This window comes from Dendrobates tinctorius, unplaced genomic scaffold (genome assembly GCF_039654945.1).
Source record: "Dendrobates tinctorius isolate UK_male_01 unplaced genomic scaffold, ASM3965494v1 ptg000026l, whole genome shotgun sequence".
Classification (NCBI taxonomy): domain Eukaryota; kingdom Metazoa; phylum Chordata; class Amphibia; order Anura; family Dendrobatidae; genus Dendrobates; species Dendrobates tinctorius.
In genome coordinates this window covers 13527443-13546968 of record NW_027361694.1, presented here as the reverse complement: position 1 = coordinate 13546968, position 19526 = coordinate 13527443, and the positions used below count along the sequence as shown (strand labels likewise).

Genomic DNA, 19526 nt, shown 5'->3' with positions numbered 1-19526 from the left:
CTGCAAGTAAATGCTCAACGTGTGCACAAACCCTGGGTGTTCTGCACTACACGCACAGGACATGTGAACCAGGACATGTTTTATTTGTGGGGTGCCAGGGCATGGAAATGCAGCCCCTCGTTCATAACGACCACCCTGGGCACCTTACACCATCACACTACTATGCATGCAAAACTATATAATATTTAGAATACAAATTATTTTATCAAATCAATGTAGTATGCTATTTGAATTTAGTGGGTACAGCATTTAGAGGTGATGTATGATATGAGATTTTTATAATAAACATTATTTTGTAATACTCTGTCACAAAATGTCAAAGCTATATGTGTCAATGATTTAAAACAACAATGCTTTCCTTAGCATTTTGAGTCACCAAAACTTCCATATCTACTCAAAGTAATGGTACTGGTGCATCCCACTTTTATATTCGACAATTCCATTTGAGATAGGTATGGGTCACATATGACCTCATAGGTAATCAAAAATTGTTTTTGGAATTCATATACACTAAAAATAAATATTTTATCTTATTTTATTAATATATTTTCTATGTACCTTTTTTTTTTATTAACCCCGTCATGACCAAGCCTATTTTGACCTTAATGACCAGGCCATTTTTTTCAATTCTGACCAGTGTCCATTTATGAGGTAATAACTCAGGAACGCTTCAACGGATCCTAGTGATTCTGAGAATGTTTTTTCGTGACATATTGGGCTTCATGTTAGTGGCAAATTTAGGTTGATAATTTTTGCATTTATTTGTGAAAAAATCAGAAATTTGGCAAAAATTTAGAAAATTTCGCAGTTTTCCAATTTTTAATTTTTATTCTGCTAAACCAGAGAGTTATGTGACACAAAATAGTTACTAAATAACATTTCCCACATGTCTACTTTACATCAGCACAATTTTTGAAACAAAATATTTTTTTGTTTGGAAGATAAGGGTTAAAAGTTGACCAGCGATTTCTCATTTTTACAATAAAATTTACAAAACCATTTTTTTTTTTAGGGACCACCTCACATTTGAAATCACTTTGAGGGGTCTATATGGCAGAAAATACCCAAAAGTGACACCATTCTAAAAACTGCACCCCTCAAGCTACTCAAAACTACATCCAAGAAGATTATTAACCCTTCAGGTGTTTCACAGGAACTAAAGCAACGTGGAAAGAAAAAATGGACATTTTAATTTTTCCAACAAAAATTTTCCTTTAGCATCAATTTTTTCATTTTCACATGGGCAACAGGATAAAATGGATCCTAAAATTTGTTGGGCAATTTCTCCTGAGCACACCAATACCTCATATGTGGTCATAAACCACTGTTTGGGCGCACAGCAGGGCTCAGAAGGGAAGGAGCGCCATTTGACTTTTTGAATGGAAAATATGCTGGAATATTTAACAGTTGCCATGTCACATTTGGAGAGCCCCTGTGTGCATAAACATTGGAGCTCCTCCACAAGTGACCCCATTTTGGAAACTAGACCCTCCAAGGAACTTATCTAGATACATAGTGATCACTTTGAACCCCCAGGTACTTCACAAATTGATCTGTAAAAAAAAAAGTACTTTTTTTCACAAAAATTTTCTTTTAGCCTCAGTTTTTTCATTTTCACATTGGCAACAGGATAAAATGGATCCTAAAATGTGTTGAGCAATTTCTCCTAAGTACACCGATACCTCATATGTGGTCATAAACCACTGTTTGGGTGCACGGCATGGCCCGGAAGGGAAGGAGCACCATTTGACTTTTTGAATGGAAAATTAGCTCCAATCGTTATCGGACACCATGTCGCATTTGGAGAGCCCCTGTGCACCTAAACATTGGAGCTCCCCCACAAGTGACCCCATTTTGGAAACTAGACCCCCTAAGGAACTTATATAGATGTGTAGTGAGCACTTTGAACCCCCAAGTGCTTCACAAAAGTTTATAAAACAGCAGTGAAAATAAAAAATATTTTTTTTCCTCAAAAATGATTTTTAGCACACTATTTTTAATTTTCACAAGGCTAACAGGAGAAAAAGGACCACAAAAGTTGCTGTCCAGTTTGTCCTGAGTACGCTGGTACCCCATATGTGGGGGGAACCACTGTTTGGGCACACGGCAGGGCTCCGAAGGGAAGAAGCGCCATTTGACTTTTTGAAATGCAAATTACTTCTAATCGTTAGTGGACACCATGTCGTGTTTGGAGAACCCCTGTGTGCCTAAACATTGGAGCTCCCCCACAAGTGACCCCATTTTGGAAACTAGACCCCCAAGGAACTTATCTAGATGCATAGTGAGCACTTTGAACCCCCAAGTGCTTCACAAAAGTTTATAACGCAGAGCCGTGAAAATAAAAAAAATTTTTTCCTCAAAAAATTATTTTTTAGTGCGCAATTTTTTTATTTTCACAAGGGTATCAGGATAAATTAGACCCCAAAAGTTGTTGTCCAGTTTGTCCTGAGTACGCTGGTACCCCATGTGTGGGGGGAACCACTGTTTGCGCACACGTCGGGGCTCGGAAGGGAAGTAGTGACATTTTGAAATGCTGACTTTTATGGAATGGTCTGCGGGCATCATGTTACATTTGCAGAGCCCATGATGTACCTAAACTGTGGAACCCCCCCACAAGTGACTCCATTTTGGAAACTAGACCCCCCAAGGAACTTATCTAGATGTGTGGTGAGCACCTTGAACCCCCAAACGCATCACAGAAGTTTATAATGCCGAGCCGTAAAAATAAAAAATAATTTTTTTTCCTCAAAAAAAATGATTTTCAGCCAGCAATTTTTTATTTTCACAAGGGTAGCAGGATAAATTGGACCCCAAAAGTTGTTGTACAGTTTGTCTTGAGTACGCTGGTGCCCCATATATGGGGGGAACCATTGTTTGGGCACACGTAAGGGCTCGGAATGGAAGTAGTGACGTTTTGAAATGCAGACTTTGATGGAATGGTCTGCGGTCGTCATTACGTTCGCAGAGCCCCTGATGTGCCTAAACAATAGAAACCCCCCACAAGTGACCCCATTTTGGAAACTAAACCTCCCAAGGAACTTATCTAGATGCCTGGTGAGCACTTTGAACCCCCAAGTGCTTCACAGAAATTTATAACGCAGAGACGTGAAAATAAAAAAATAAAAATTTCCACAAAAATATTTCATTTACCCAAGGGTACCAGGAGAAATTAGACCCCCAAAGTTGTTGTGCAATTTTTCCTGAGTACGCTGATACCCCATATGTTGGGGTAAACTACTGTTTGGGCACATGTCGGGGCTTGGAAGGGAGGGAGCACCGTTTAACTTTTTAAACGCAATATTGGCTGTAATTAATGGTTGCACCATGTCGCGTTTGGAGACCCCCTGATGTGGCTAAACAGTGGAAACCCCACAACTCTAACTTCAACCATAACCCCAACACATCCCTAACCCTAATCCCAACCCTAACCCTAACCCCAACACACCCCTAACCCTAATCCCAACCCTAACCCTAACCCTAACCACAAGCCTAACCTTAATTCCAACCCTAACCCCAATTCCAACCCTAACCCTCATTCCAACCCTAACCCTCATTCCAACCCCAACCCTCATTCCAACCCTAACCCTCATTCCAACCCTAACCCTAACCCTCTTTCCAACCCTAACACTAACCCTAATGGAAAAATAAAAATAATTTCTTTATTTTATTAGTTGATCCTGCCTATGGGGGTGATAAACAGGGGGTTTATTTACTTTTCATTCTATTTTGATCACTGTGAGAGTTTATCACAGTGGTCAAAATGAATGAATGGAAATTGCAGCCGGCGGGCGCACTGCGCATGCGCCCACCATTTTCCAATATGGCGGCGCCCATGGTCCAGGACCGCGGGACACCGGGAGCCATAACGGCACTCAGTGAGTACCGGGGGGTGGGAGGAGGGGTGATCGGGAGCTGGGGGGAGCAGAGGGAAGGCGGGGGGAGATGATGACATCAGCGGCACATTGCCACTGTCATTCAGTGGTGGGGGGGCAGATCGCCCCCGTTAACGGGTGGGGGGGTCGGATCGCTGTCACCAGCCATGTCCGATGCTACAGCAGCGTCGGACATAGATGGATTGTAATATTTCATCAATTTTCATTGATGAAATATTACTATTGCTCTGATTGGCTGTTTCACTTTTAACAGCCAATCAAAGCGATCGTAGTCACGTGGGGGCGAAGCCACACCCCCTATGGTGAAGAACAAAGCCCCCTGTATCTGCAGGTCGGGTGACCTTTCAGTGACCTAATTCACCCGACCCACAGGGGGGCTTTAAAGTCATGACGCCACATAGGCATCACTGGTCAGATTGGCACCAGTTTTCATGACGCCTATGTGGCGTCATTGGTCGTGAAGGGGTTAATTATGCTTTTATTAATCATGTATCTAGGATGTTTTATTATTGAGAACAATTATATTGAAAGTAGCTCCTAATTTTACTTATAGTTACCTGAAGGCTGTTCACAGCTGAAACACGTTGTGCTTTTATTGTTTTTTTTTAATAATTAAAAAAATCATTTTGGAGATAAATCGCATTGCCACTCCAATACTTATTTAACTCTTTACCGTAAAAGCTCCATATACCTGGTTTCTTTTTTGTTACACACAATTTTGGAAAGGTGGCAACAATTTTGTACTGCCCATTTTTGGGATTTTGTGTGCAATGCTGTCCAATTTTCCCATTTTTCTTTGTTTTTTTGTGTTATTTCAATACACACAAAGGAAATAAACAGGTGTATAACAAAACTTGTGTAATTGTACTAATTTTCTTGGTTAAAAACTTTAGTTTCTGGTACAATTTCTAGGGTGCCAAGATTTTTGGCCAATTATTTATTTATTGAGTGAATTGGAAATGTGCTGTAGAAAGCAGTTAGAAGTAAAGCACCTGTGATGTTTGCCTAAAGGGCCATATTTTTTTTATTAAGAAATGTATTGAGTGATAATTTGGAGGTTTTCATTTGGCTCACATTATGGTTAGTTATTCTGGGCATATACATGAATTAACTGTTGACCAAACATTCGTTCTGGAGTCTACTATCTTTCCCAACTCCCCCATACATATGAACACTTTGCTGGCATGACTTTTCATGTGTTCTCAACAGTCAGAATGGAGACACCTCAGACAGCAGTTTATTTCACCTGAAAACAAAAGATTGACCATTGAAATGTCAACAGGCTGATTCCCATCAACAGGCTGATCCCCGACTTCATCTGCATGCCCCCACACAAATCAGATGTTTGTCAAGTTCTGTCTATATCAGTAAGGTTGACTGACTATTTTTTACACTGTTAAAGATGAGCTAGTTTGACCTTTTCAGGTTGAAGATGTACTCAAAAATCAACTCCCAAAGTTTCTGCCAGTTTTTAGAGGACACTTTCTTCAAGCAATGGTACAGGAAAGAGTCTACATCTTACAAGAAAACCTTCATTTTCACGAAAGACAATGCTCCGCTGATTGCATCCAATTACTCCACTGCTTGGCAGCCAGTAAAGATGAAAAAATAATGAAATGACTCCCTTCCTCACCAGGCCAAAGCTCTATTGAGAACTTGTGGGCCCTTCTTAAATGGAGATTTACACTAAAGGAAAACAATATATCTCTCTAAACACTGTCTGAAAGGCTGTGGTTGGTGCTGCCCTAAAAGTTGATTGTTAACAGATTAATAAACTGACAGACTCCATGGATGGAAGAGTTAAGATGTTATTGAAAAGATGGGTGGCTATTGTTCAATTATATAATTTTTTTTATGTTAGAAATGTATTTTTCTACATTTTGAGTTGTTTGGTTATTATTCTCACTTTAACAGGTGAATATAAATAACATTGATTGGAAATGTATGTATTTTATTTAGTTGCCTAATAATTTTACACAATAATATTGACCAACAATTCTGGACACATACAGTAGATATTCTTCTAAGAAAGGCAAAAGCTCACTTTTTCTTTCCTAAAGGGAACCTGTCTAGTAAAGAAATGCTATTATCCTGCAGATAGGGGAGGTTGCAGCCTCCGCTCACTACATAGGGATGACTGAAGCTGTGGCAGCTTCATCTTTATGACTCAAACCCAGATGCTGCAGGGAGGAGTAAAGTTAATTTCCTCCCAGTAGCCGAGCTTTCAGTAAAGCAGCCGCCCAGCTTTTGAATATTTTTAATCTGCAGATCAACCCAATATCTGCAGGGTAATAGAGTTTGGAAACATGATAAGTTCCCTTTAAATATTCAGGTTTATTGACCTTTTATAAACTGCAAATAAATCTATTTATTTATTTTATGATACATAAGCCATATACTGAAAAAGTTAAAGTTATAGTTCTAACTATTCTACTCTGGGCATGTAAATATTTGGGTCCGTGAGCTGGGATTCTCACAAAGGTCAGTACGATCATGCCAACAGGAATATAAACAATACAATCTATATCAGGGGAATTTTGAATATACAGTAGAAATTCCTGACTTTAAAATCAGAGAAAATGTTCCACCATAAGGAAGCGAGCACAACCCCTTGCAGAACTTTTACCCCCCAAAAGGGGCTACATTGCTGGCAAACAGTTGTCCTAAAGGTCATGGAAAGCGTGTGAAAATAAAAACACCAGGCCTTTCTGACCTGGGTGGTAAATCAGGAGCCATAAAGTAGGTCCAATTTGATCCCTACAAGCCCATTCTCTGCTATGAACAGCTGTACCCAAGCTACCAAAGAGACACCGAGCTAAGTATAGTGCCACAGACTCCTAATTATCGCTACATTTTGACACATCTCAACTTGTCAGCATAGTTTACACTGCAAAAACAAAAAAGCATGATTATCTTTTTCCAGTCACTTCCAATTTCAGCTTTATAGTTAGAAACACAATATATGGCAGTATACTTTCAATACAGAAATTGGGAAGAGCAACGATATGATGCGTGCATGACAAAAAACTTTGCCATCCAGGGTGAAGATTGAGTGAATGTGTACAGGTCTACACCGGCATATTAAAAAAATTAATTAATCATGTGCATAAAGCACTCAATATTAATGACATATTACCTGAACTGAAATTATTAAAATATTAATAGAAATACTTAACATGGTCTTTCCTGTTCACAAGATTAAATTATATCTGGAGGGCTTCTGAACACCTATTAATAGATTTAGTAGATGACAGTCCTTTAATAATGGGCTCATGTAATTGCTTTGCATGTCTCTACTTATGTGATGTAACCGCATAGATCCTCGTGTGGGAGACCAATGACATCAGCAGTATAATACAAAGAGCTGCCACTCTGTTATCACTGCCTTCCTGACATACATTTTCATTAATGTTAGTTTCTGCTTTCCAATCCTTTACCATGTGTGTAGAGGGGAAAAACTTTTCTAGAACAAGAAAAATACAAGACATTTCTCAGAATAGTGCACTCGTACATTCACTCTCCCAAGTACCACTTTAGCACTAATGGCTGGTTTGAAAGTGAATTGTCAAAGATTTTTCCTTACCTGAGCAGAAGTCATCAGAATATCGGTCATAGACTGCCTTACAGTTCCTTTCATCACATTCGCAGGTCTCACCATGAATGTCTCCCCAGTCACCAGTTGGGTCAACATCATGACATGTACATTCACCGCAAATGCATGTTCCTTAAAAAAAGGAGATAAATGAAAAGTTTTAGTAATCATATAAGTTTTATAGTGAATATTTAAGCTATTAATGAACTCTTTGGTCGCATTTATTCTTTGCTAATAAGTACAAAACCTATTGTGCTAAACAGGATTTTATGATTCACTATTTTTTGCTCATATAGCACAGATAGGCAAGAAGCAGCTTAATTAAGAATTAAGATCAATGGAGGAGAGAGCTGTACTACATAGTATACTGTATGTTTATAAATTCATTATAATCTTGAGCTGTTCTTTATAAATTACCAACCTCTTTAACCATATATTTTTTCATAAAGAACTGTGTTCAGGAAGCAGTTTGGGGAGAGTTGTTATAGGAGGGAGAATGTATTTTTGAGAAGGGATACAGTCCAGGGTTTAATATTGCTATTGCAGTACTTGCTGCAGCATTAAAATAAAAGTCCTTTTCAGTGATAAATATTTTCCTTTTGGTTGTAAAACCGCTGTAATTTGCATTTAGTGGAGGAATAATTTTGAATTAGAGGCAGAGTTTAATATTGCTAGTGCAGTACTTGTATACCGCTGCTGCATCGGTAGAAGAAAACTCCTTTTCAGGGCTAATTATTTTCTTTTACCTAGTAACATCAGAAAGTTTGCAGGCATAAATACTTCATTTATATGCAAGGCATGCTCCTGATGGTGCACACAGAGACCGAGGCTGTGAGGCCAGTGAAACTTTGCAAGGAGACGTGGGACACTATTCTTGATGCCAGAACAGTGCAAACAGGTGGTTGGTTGGATGGCAGATAATGCTTCCAGTATTTTTCCCAGCAACACCCTGTCTTCTACGCAGTCCATTCTCATTTGCTTATAGTCTGGACCACATAATCCTCACCCTGATCTTCCTTCCTCCACCATGTCAAGTTCCAGGAGACAAGACACTTGGACACTTCGAGGAGCTCTTTACATTTCCATTTATTGATTCTGGCCTCTCAACATGCACATTTCAAGAGAGACATGAAGAGCTCATGTGTAGTGATGCCCAAATATTTGAGCAGCCATGGTCAGGCGATTGAGAGGAAGAAGTAGATACCTGCTGTGCATGCCTCATCAATGGTCAAGTGATATTGTTAAGTCAAAAAGTCAAGAAGACCAGAGTGGAGAAGTGGAAGACAAGGTGGTGGACAATGAAATCACTGACCTAACCTGGGAAGTTGCCTTGCAGAGTGAGCCCAGCAGCACAGAGGGAGTGATCCACAGCACTACAACAGACAGGAAGTGGCAGAGGGGTGGACAGAGTGAGAAGGCTGGCAACTGTTCCCCAGAGCACCCACACTTGTCAAGTTCTCAGGTCAAGGTTTAGCTGTACCCCAGTCTGGCACTTTTTTAAAGAAAGTGTGGACAATAAAAAATGGTCTGGCACATGTCATAAAAGCCCCCCACCTGGGTCCACAATCAGTGTCTGCGGTTGACACTACTGCATCTTCCCCTGTGCTACATGCTTGCCAATCCACTGTACAGGATGCAGGGGAAGATGCCTCCTGCCCTGCACCTGTCATTGCACATTTGCCCAGCGCTGCGTTCAGTTGTTCCTACCCCAGACCTTGGAATGGAAAAAAATATGTAGCCACCCACAGGCCCAAACACTAAATGGGCACATTTTCAGACTGCTTGCCCTGAAAATGTTGCCGTTTAGGTTTTCGAACATTGAGGACTTCTGTAACCTCATGGCAGTGGCCATCCCTAGGTACTCGGTCCCCAGCCACCAGTGTTTTCAACATTGTTCCATCCACACCTTACATCAGCATGTGCCCTATAACATCACCATGCCCTGTCCAATGTAGTTACTGGGAAGATCCACTTAACAACTGACATGTGAACATGTGCTTGTGGCCAGGGATGCTACATTTCCCTGACAACATCTTGTGGAAGCTGGGATCGCATCAGACCAATGGACAGCACACATGATCGTTAGATCAGGGTTTCCTCCACCTTCTATATCAGTTCCTGCATCCCCTCCTCCTCATTCTCCATCTCAGAATTGCCATCTCAGAGCAGGTCGCTCATATCAGTTCCAAACTGAAAGAGTTGCAGCACTGCCTCATTGAAGCGGCAACACGCTCTGCTGAAGCTACTTTATTTAGGTGACAAACAGCACACTGTGGCAGAGTTGTTGAAAGGTACAACAGGCCACACAGACCTGTGGCTCTCGCTGCTGAACCTACAACTAGGCATGGTCTTGTGTGATAATGGTTGTAACCTGGTGATGGCTCTGAAGCTTGGCAAGCTTGCACATTGGGGAGACACGGGGGGCAGCTGGCACCCTGGTCCACTAGCCAAAACTTCATTGACCAGTGATCGTCCCACCAAGTGCTCACTCTCATTTTAATGTGGACGTAACGCTACTCAGACAACACAGGGTGAGGGTAAAACAGCATGGCATTGCATTATTGTACCACAAAACAGGCAGATAACACATAAAAAGTCCCAGCAAAATACCCCAAGATAGTACACTCTCACCCTTCTTCTGACTCACTGGGATAAGTGCAGCTGTTACTTCAGAGCTTCCAGGGCCGACTAGCCCACCTGTAGCAAGCACAGAGAGGAGTTAATGACAAGCATAGGAAGATGACATTCCATTCAGATACAAAGCCAATTGACCGGAGGGTCACAACCTGGCTTTATCTTCCATTGCCAACTACCCCACCTGTGGCACACACAGAAAGAAGGTAACAACAAGCTTAGGAAGATGACAGTTCATTCACGTACAAGGCCAGTTGACCAGAGGATCCCAACTTGGCTTCTCCACACATCTCCATGGAGCAAGACGACTGGTTGCTCCCAATCCTGGCTTTCTCCAAATGTATCCATAGATTCACGATAGTCAAAAGAGCAGATCTGTATTCTTCCAGACAGGACCAAGGTCCCCTAAGCTGTCATCCTGTAGAATAATAAATCTGTGTCCCTTGTGATGGAGCCATGCTGTCTTGGCTGCTGTCCTGTAGAGGGTCTGGTTCTTTGGATGTCTGGATGTCTTTGCTTAATATCTGACTCATGTTATAGATAATAGTCTATTATCCCTGGCTTGCTGAAAATAGACATCTGGTTAATTAAGATTTTGTGTCCTCATATTGCTCCCAAATTTTAATTAGCCAGATGTGATAGGATTCCAATCATCTTTCTCCGCTTATAGGGGACAGTTCATAACATGTCTTTCAGCACAGTCACAAATATAAGAGGTCTCACCTTTATGACAACAAATCTTAGAATCATCTAGTTTCCATGGAGCATATTCCATGTCTTCCTTGTGAAAATAAACTCTGCACATAATTGAGGAGAAATGACTCGTATCCATTGTGTTTACACATGGCATCGTCCGCATTCCATATTCCTGGATAAAATCCAATTTCATCTGTCGAAGCTGGCACAGCTCCTGTAGTTGACGTTTCTTTTTAAGGTTATACATCCACTCTGGTCCTCTTCCCAAGGCAGAGTTGGTGGGATTGGACATAGTGGTATCTCAAACCTGATGTGCATGCCTCATCAATGGTCTGCTGGATCTGTCTGTACCTCCCTGGATGGTGTCTGAGAACATCCATTCCCTGCAGCTCCCCAGGTTCTATTGGGCTAAGTAGTATCCCTACACTGCCAGCATAATGTGAAGACACGGGGGGGTCAAAGGGCACCCTGGTCAGCTAGCCAAAATGACATGGATAAGTCATCATCCCACTGAACGCCTGCTCTCCTTGTAACGTGGGCATAATGCTAGTCAGACAACACAGGGTGAGGGTAAAACAGTGTGGCAATGCTTTATTGAACCACAAAACAGGCAGATAACACATACAACAGTCCCAGCAAAATACCCCAGGATGGTGCACATTACAGAGCCTCATCCTCCTGCTGACTTGCTGGGATAGGAGCAGCAATTGTTTCAGAGCATCCAGGGCCAAATATCCCACCTGTGTCAAGCACAGAGAGGAGGTAACAACAAGCTTAGGAAGATGACAATCCACTGAGGAACAAGACCAGTTGACCAGAGGGTCACAACCTGGCTTCCCCAAACATCTCCATGGAGCCAGGCAACAGACAGATCCCAATCCTGGCTTTTTCCAAATGTATCTATGGATTCATGATGGTCAATGGGGTAGATCTGTATTTTTACAACTGGGGTCAAGCTCCCCTAAACTGTCATCCTGTAGAATGATAAACCTGTGTCACTCGTGATTGAGCCATGATGTCTTGGCTGCTGTCTTGTAGAGGGTCTAGTTCTTTGTCTAGTCTGAATGTCTTGGCTGAATCTGACTCATGTTACAGAGGCATATAACCTATTTTTATAGTTAGCAACTGTCCTTTATCCAAAATTCACCATTAAAGGGGAAGAATAGTGATAAAACCAACTTGCATTGTCTGGTTTTGTAATCTGTTTGCATAGTTTTTCCTACTCTATTTTGAAAGTCAGCAATCTAGTTGGACTGGACAATGTGTAATCAACATATCAGCAAACATCATTGTTCAATGACCATGCATGAAAGAAAAGTTTAGACTCTTGACCAACTGCAGAAAAAACGCATATATTCAAAAGTCAACATATAGATAATAGTCTACTCTCCCTGGCTTGCTGAAAATAGATGTCTGGTTAATTAAGATACATATTGCTCCCCCCATCTTAATTAGTCAGATGTGATAGGATTCCGATCATCCTTCTCCACTTATCGGGGACAGTCTACAACATGTATTTAAGCACAGTCATGAATATAACCTTGTTATTGACTGACCTGAGCTGGAGTAGTGATATTGCAACCACTAGGGGTAGCACCAGCAGGTAGTGTAGTCAGGGATAGCCAGGGGTCAATACATGAAGCAGCAGTGTAGTTGTTTGGATAAGCAGGAATTCTAGTCAGGAGATAGCCAGAGATCGGTACACAATAGCAGCAGTAGAATCTTGAGGATAAGCAGCTGATGGAAAGAAGCTAACTAAAGGCTGGGAGCTCAATAATCTTGCAAGGAAGGAAGTGCAGTGCCAGGTTTAAGTAGGGTGTTCAATCAGGAGATCACAGAGTTGAGCCAATCAGGAACTCAGGGCAGAGACCATCAGACACAACACAGGTAAAAGTATCTGATTTAACAAGGAACTTTCCAGAGAGCTGAATAGCTCAGCGGGAAGAGCTGTTGCCTGGTGCATAAGAGCTGCTGGGTTGGAATCCTGACAAGACTCTTTATAGTTAGCAATTGTCCTTCATCCAGTATTCACAGATAAAGGGGAAGAATGGTGGTAAGACCCCTCGCATTGTTTGATTATGTAATCTATTTGCATAGTTTTTCCTCCTCTATTTTGGAAGTCAACAAACTAGGTGGCCTGGACAACGTGTAATCAATATATCAGCAAACATCATTGTTCATTAACCATGTATGAGAAAAGAGTCAATATTTCAGCCTCTTGACCAAATGAAGCAAAAACGCATACATTGAAAAGTAAACATATAGATAACAGTCTATTCTCACTGGCTTGCTGAAAATAGATGTCTGGTTAATTAAGATACAATGCTGTATCCTCACACACATACCATGCCTGGCCAACATGCTCAACTTTAGTCATTCAGTGGTTTCTGAAAACCTACCCCGATTTGCCCGAGCTACTTGTGAGGCTATGCCGCATGTGCACCCATTTCCACAAGTTAGATACAGCTTCTGTCAGTCTGGCACTGCTGGAGCAACACTTGCTAGTGCCGGCTCACTGACTTGTGTGATGTGACCAAATGCTTCAACTCCACATTACATATGTTGGCAAGGCTTTGTGAGCAGTGGAAGGCATTAGTTGAATACCAGCTACAACATGCCCGTCTGTATTCCGTTCAGCCTTCACACATAACCACCAATGAGTGGGCTTGGATGTCTGACATCTTTGAGGTTCTACAAAACTTTAAGGAATCAACCAAAATGGTGAGCAGCAATGACTCCATAATCAGTGTAATCATTCTGCTCCTCTGTCTACTCAAACCCTCTTCTGCTCAGAATTAAAGAGGAAGCTTTGTGTTTGGACCAGGTGGAGATGGAGGAAGAAAGTGCATAGGGTGATACTACCCAGCCAATCAGCCAATTCTCATCTTATTTTCTCAGTGCAGATTGGTGATATGAGGAGGAGGGGGCTGAGGACAAGGAGGTGCAGGAGATGGCCTGCATTACAGAGGGTACTATCTACACCAGCTTCATTTTGACTGTTCAGTGAGGACGGACTGAAGAGGAGGCGGAAGAGAGAGAGGAGGAGATGGAGAATTGTCCTCCTCGTGCAGACAGGGAAGTCTTGCCTGTTGCAAGGCTGGCACACATGGCTGACTTTATGTCCCTTTGCCTTTCCCGTGACCCTCACGTTATACCAATATTGGCTGACACTGATTACAGGTTGTTTACCCTTCTCAACCCAAGCTACAAGGAGAACTTTCCATCTCTCCTTCCTTCATATGAGAGTGGGTTACTAAAATGGTGCAATACCACAAGGCCCTATTTGAACAATTATTAAAAAAAATTTTCCATCTGAAAACCCTGGTGACAGAGGTCATTGATCCTTGGGCAACCAAGGAGGATAGATGAGGGAGATATGCACCAGGTCCAACAAAGGCAGAAGAACACTATTAAAGGTCTGGGACAGTTTCATTAGACCCTCTCACTGCTCAGGCCCTATTGCGAGGGATAGTCTGACAAGGAGGGAAGATGAAGTACCATACCAGTGTTCTCCATGATTCCTCTGTGTCATAAAACTATTAGGTATCCAAGCTAGACATGTGGCATATCCCTCTATGCCTTGGAGGTGCTGGCCTGCTCTGCCTCTAGCATTTTGTCAGAGCAGATTTTTTGTGCCACCGGGGTAATAACAACCGATAAGCGCATCTGCCTGTCAACCGAAAATGTTGACAGGCTGATTCTTATTAAAATGAAGAAGGCCTGGATTGGCCCAGACTTCTCAACACTACCGAATGACAGCTTCTGAACATAAAGCCAATTCAAATGTAGGGTCATGTGGTGGCCTTCATTCAAAATCTTTATAGGGTTATCAGATAACCCTATAAAGATTTTGAATGAGGGCTATCTGATAACCCTATAAAGATTTTGAGTGAGGGCTATCAGGTGGCCATCACTCAAAATGTTTAAAGGGTCATCGTGCGACCCTCGCTCTTAATTTTTCCAGGGTGTGTATTATGTCCTCTGTCACAATTTTTACAGGATGTGTATGAGGCCTACCTCTATAATTCTTTTACATATATATGTATACCCCCAGAGGTAAATGTTTCTCAGCTCTTGAACTTAGTGCATAGGCCCACCAGTCTAGGATTCCCACTCCTTAAAAATGGGAAATAGATGTTTTCTAAGGCACTCCTCTACATGTCTTCCAGGGTGTATTGCAGTCCCTCTTTCTAATTTTTGGCAGGTAAAACTGATATTAATAGGCTAGGAACCTTTTTGGCTAGTGGCCCCTTCCCAGAATAGGGGAATCCAACATCATTTTTTGGGGGTCCACTTTTTAATAGCCAGTAAAGGTTACACAGACAGCTGTGAACTGATAATAGGCTGGGAACCTTTATGGATATTGGACTCTTTCCAGAATAATAACATCAGCTACCAACAGTCTGCTTTCCCTCAACTGGTTATTAAAAATAGGAGGGACCCCAAGTCATTTTTTTGGACCACCACTTTTTAAAGTTTCACACAGACATCTGTGAGCTGATATTAATAGGCTGGGAAGATCTATGGATATCGTCCCTTTTCCCAGAATAATTTCAGAAGCTAACAGCTGTTCCTTTTCATACTAATGCGATTTTAGCTTTGGCTGGGATTCAATGAATAGATGGATATTGACACATGACATTGATAAGAATAGTCTATATTGATGGCAATTTTTTTTTGACTGGGTGTTGTCTAGCCTCACAGCATTCTATTGATTCTATCCAGCCTGTTGACCAAATGAAAGGGGATATATGAAGTGTATGAGGAAACTCTGGATTGATACAAGACCTACATATCCACTGAATTTCATGTCCACTGACAATATCAGAGATCGACTGCCAAGGCTCAGCAAAGAAACACCACTAGACAGTATGCTAGAAGATGCCAATAGACCACTTGCATCAGTACCTACCATCACCAAAACTCAAATTAATAAACTGCCTCAGCAATCATGGAAATGCTTGGCTATCCATCCAGTAAGAACAACAGAAGTGCCCCCTTTGGAAAAGAAAACTGGAGACAAAAATCAAATTTAAATAAATATAAATGTACTCACAACTACAGAGTAACAGCACAAATTCAGCAACTCCACCAATAGAAGAGACTGAACAATACTGGAGGAACATATGGGAGAAGGAAAAAACACACAACACCAGAAACACAGCAACCATCTAGAGCAAGAACCAGTCACAATTAAAGAAACAGATATCCAACAGCGAGTCAAGAACATGATCCACACCTACTGGCTAAAGAAATTAACAGCGGTACATGAACGCATGGCAAAGCAGGTGAACAAACAGCTTGGCTAACACAAGGAAGAACAGTGCTGATCATGAAGGATCCTCACAAAGAAACAGTTCCATCCAACTACTGCCCAATAACCTGCCTTACAACATGGAAACTCCTGTGCTGAGGCAGGGGCAGCTGTGCTGGGGCAGGGGCAGCTGTGCTGGGGCAGGGGCAGCTGTGCTGAGGCAGGGGCGCTCTGCGGTGGTGACAGCGGGCGGCGCTCTGCGGTGCGGTGGTGGCAGCGGGCTGTGCTCCGGTGCAGGGGCGGTGGGTCCGCCGGCATTTCTTCGCAGCCTGGAGGCCCCCCGAACTTCCCTTGCTGGCCGCCGCCATGTTGCGGTGGCCTCCGGGAGCATGGACGCCGGAAAGATGGCCGCCGGTTCGGAGACGGCGCATGCGCGGGATCAGATATGTGTGTGTCACAGACATCTATATATCTATGTATTCTATGTGTATATATCTATTCTATTCTAACCTGTGATTTTACTGTATGGGGCACATGAATTGCAGGCTTTTCAAAGGACACCGGTGCGTAGAAATCGGACAGCACTCGAATGGTCCAAGTGCTGTGCGATTTGTTTCTCGCACCCATAGGCTTGCATTGCCAATCGCATCATGCTGCGATTTTACTCGCACAATGAATATGGCTGAGAAAACGCTGATGTGAGCGGCCCCATAGATTAACACTGGGCCAAGTGCTATGCACTGTTTTCTCAGACAGCACTCACCCATATCCTATGGTAATGTCACTCCGGCCTTACAGTCACACCCTGTATTAGACATAAAGGAGGGCCTCATACACATTCTGTTCAAATTGTCATGTAGTTGTACTATTAGACTCATAAAGGTTATGTACTAAGTGCAAAACCTTTCAAAAATTACAAGCAGATTCATCCATATACCACCAACTGTACTGCCTCATTCAAATATTGTGTGCTAAGTATAGTTGTGGTACTCTTACACTCATAAAAATTCTGCAAAGTGCAAAGCCTGCCGAAAATTACAAGCAGGGTCATCCATACAACCTTGAAGACACCAACTGTAGTAACTCATTTAAATATTGTTAGCAAAGTATAGTTGTGGTTATGTACAAAAGAGAAAAAAGTGAAGGCACTCACCGTTCTGTCATGAAAATTCTTTATTGATTAAAAGGCATTGGCATGGGAGGAACGTACAGAGAGTGGACGGCGGCCATTTCACGCACTTGCGGTTCAACGGGTTCAAAGTATAGTTGTGGTATTCCTACACTCTTAAAAGTTATGCAGAGTGCAAAGCCTTCAAAAAATTACAAGCAGGGTCATCTATACACCCTTGAAAGCAACAACTGGATGGCCTCATTAAAATATTGAGAAAGTGTACACCTGTAGCAGGCTAATTTTAGTTTTTAATTCTAATCAATGAAATTTCATACAAAGCAGTTTCTACAGTCTACTAATAGTCAATTTTTTGAACAAAAATATGTTGTGTATTGTACCAGTCCAAGCAGTTATTACAAATTTTAACCCACCATAGTTTTACACAAAGCATGTTAAACTGTATGAAGGAATCATAGAATCCATAAAAAATTTTCAAAGCTTTTTTTTAGAGTGTAATATACATGCTAAATGCAACAAGAACTGTGTTACAGTGCACGGATGAATCATTGAATGCCTAAAAAGTTTTGAAAGATTTTTTGTGAGTTTAATATACCGGCGAAATGTAACAAGAGCCACTTACAGTGCATGGATGAATACTTGAATTCGTAAAAAGTTTTGGAAGGTTTTTTTATTAGAGTTTAACATACCATCAAACTGAAATAAGAACTGCGTTATAGTGTATGGATGACTATTTGAATCCCTAAAAAGGTTTGAAAGGTATTTTGTGAGTTTAATAAACCTGCAAAATTTAACAAGAACCACTTTACATTGTATGGATGAATCATTGAATCCTGAAAAGGTTTTGGAAGATTTTTTTAGAGATTAATATACCAGCGAAATTAAACAAGAACTGCGTTAGAGTGTATGGATGACTAATTGAATCCCTTGGAAGCAATTTTGGGAGTATAATATTCCAGGAGAATTTAACAAGAACCACGTTACACTATATGGATGAATCCTTGAATTCCTGAAAGTTTTGAAAGGCTTTTTGTTAGTTTAATATACCAGCAAAATTTAACAAGAACCATGTTATTGTGTATGGATGAATCCTTGAATCCATAAAAAGTTTTGGAAGTTTTTTTAGAGATTAATACGTATACCAGTGGAGTGTAACAAGCACCACTTTACAGTGTATGGATGAATTGTTGAATCTCAAAAGTATTTTGGAAGCTTTTATTTAGAGTATGTTATATATGTGAAAAGCCGGATTACTTACCGGTAATGCTCTTTTAATGAGTCCACGACAGCACCCACTTGGAGAGAGGGATCCGCCCATAGGAACAGGAAACCTACAAAGATAAAAGAGGGCGGTCCACCTCTCCCCCTCAGTTGGATTTCAGAGTACCAGGAGGACCGCCAATTATTAGGCCATTATATTATCCAATATTCTAATTTTATTAACTTTACAACTAAGAAGGTGTATATACATTATGTTAACATCTAGGGAGGGTTAGTGAACGGGTGCTGTCGTGGACTCATTAAAAGAGCATTACCGGTAAGTACCCACTTGGAGAGACTTTCAGAGACTTTCACCTGGGAGGGCCACTGTGCTGAGGACCACTCTACCAAAGGCTAGGTCGGATGAGCATGATAAATCAAGCCTATAGTGATTATAAAAGGTAGAGGGTGTAGACCAGGTTGCCGCCTTACATATAGACTCGATTGCGACGTCTCCCCTCTCTGCCCAGGAGGAAGCCATGGCTCTGGCGGAATGTGCTCTGATACCCTCCGGAGGATCTTCATTGCTCTCGGAGTATGCCAGCCCAATTGCGTCTCTGATCCACCGAGACAAAGTACCCCTTGTGACTTCATGTCCCTTCTTTTGGCCCTGGAAGGAAATAAACAGAGCCCTACTCTTCCTCCAGCTACTAGACCTTTCGATGTATTGTAATACCGCTCTTCTAACGTCTAGTGTATGGAACTTTTCTTCCTCTGGAGTAGAAGGGTTACTAAAAAATGAAGGGAGGTGGATCTCTTGTGATCTATGAAACTTCCCTGCTACCTTTGGTAAGTATGAGGGGTCTGGTTTTAATATTAACTGATCCTGAAATGTCAACAGAAAGGGGGGTTCTATTGAAAGGGCTTGTATGTCGCTAACTCTTCTGGCTGAGGTTAGTGCAACTAGCAGTACTGTTTTGAAGGATAGGTGTTTAAGGGATATTGAATCTAAAGGTTCAAAGGGAGGATGTGTTAGAGCCTCCAGAACTAGGTTTAAGTCCCAAGGAGGAACTCTAGGTATGTGCACCGGCTCACTCCGCTCACAGGCCGAGATGAATCTGCTTACCC

The 19526-nt window shown here is 41.7% G+C and overlaps 1 protein-coding gene across 3 annotated transcripts in view; it reads right to left on the bottom strand.

The window, feature by feature from the left end:
* ITGBL1 (integrin subunit beta like 1) overlaps window positions 1–19526 on the bottom strand; it is a 601277-nt gene that overhangs the window by 291445 nt on the left and 290306 nt on the right. For all 3 annotated transcript variants that reach the window (XM_073569513.1, XM_073569514.1, XM_073569512.1), the window contains one exon: window positions 7477–7617. In XM_073569513.1, the coding sequence (XP_073425614.1) occupies window positions 7477–7617 (141 nt within the window). The remainder of the gene's footprint in view (window positions 1–7476; window positions 7618–19526) is intronic.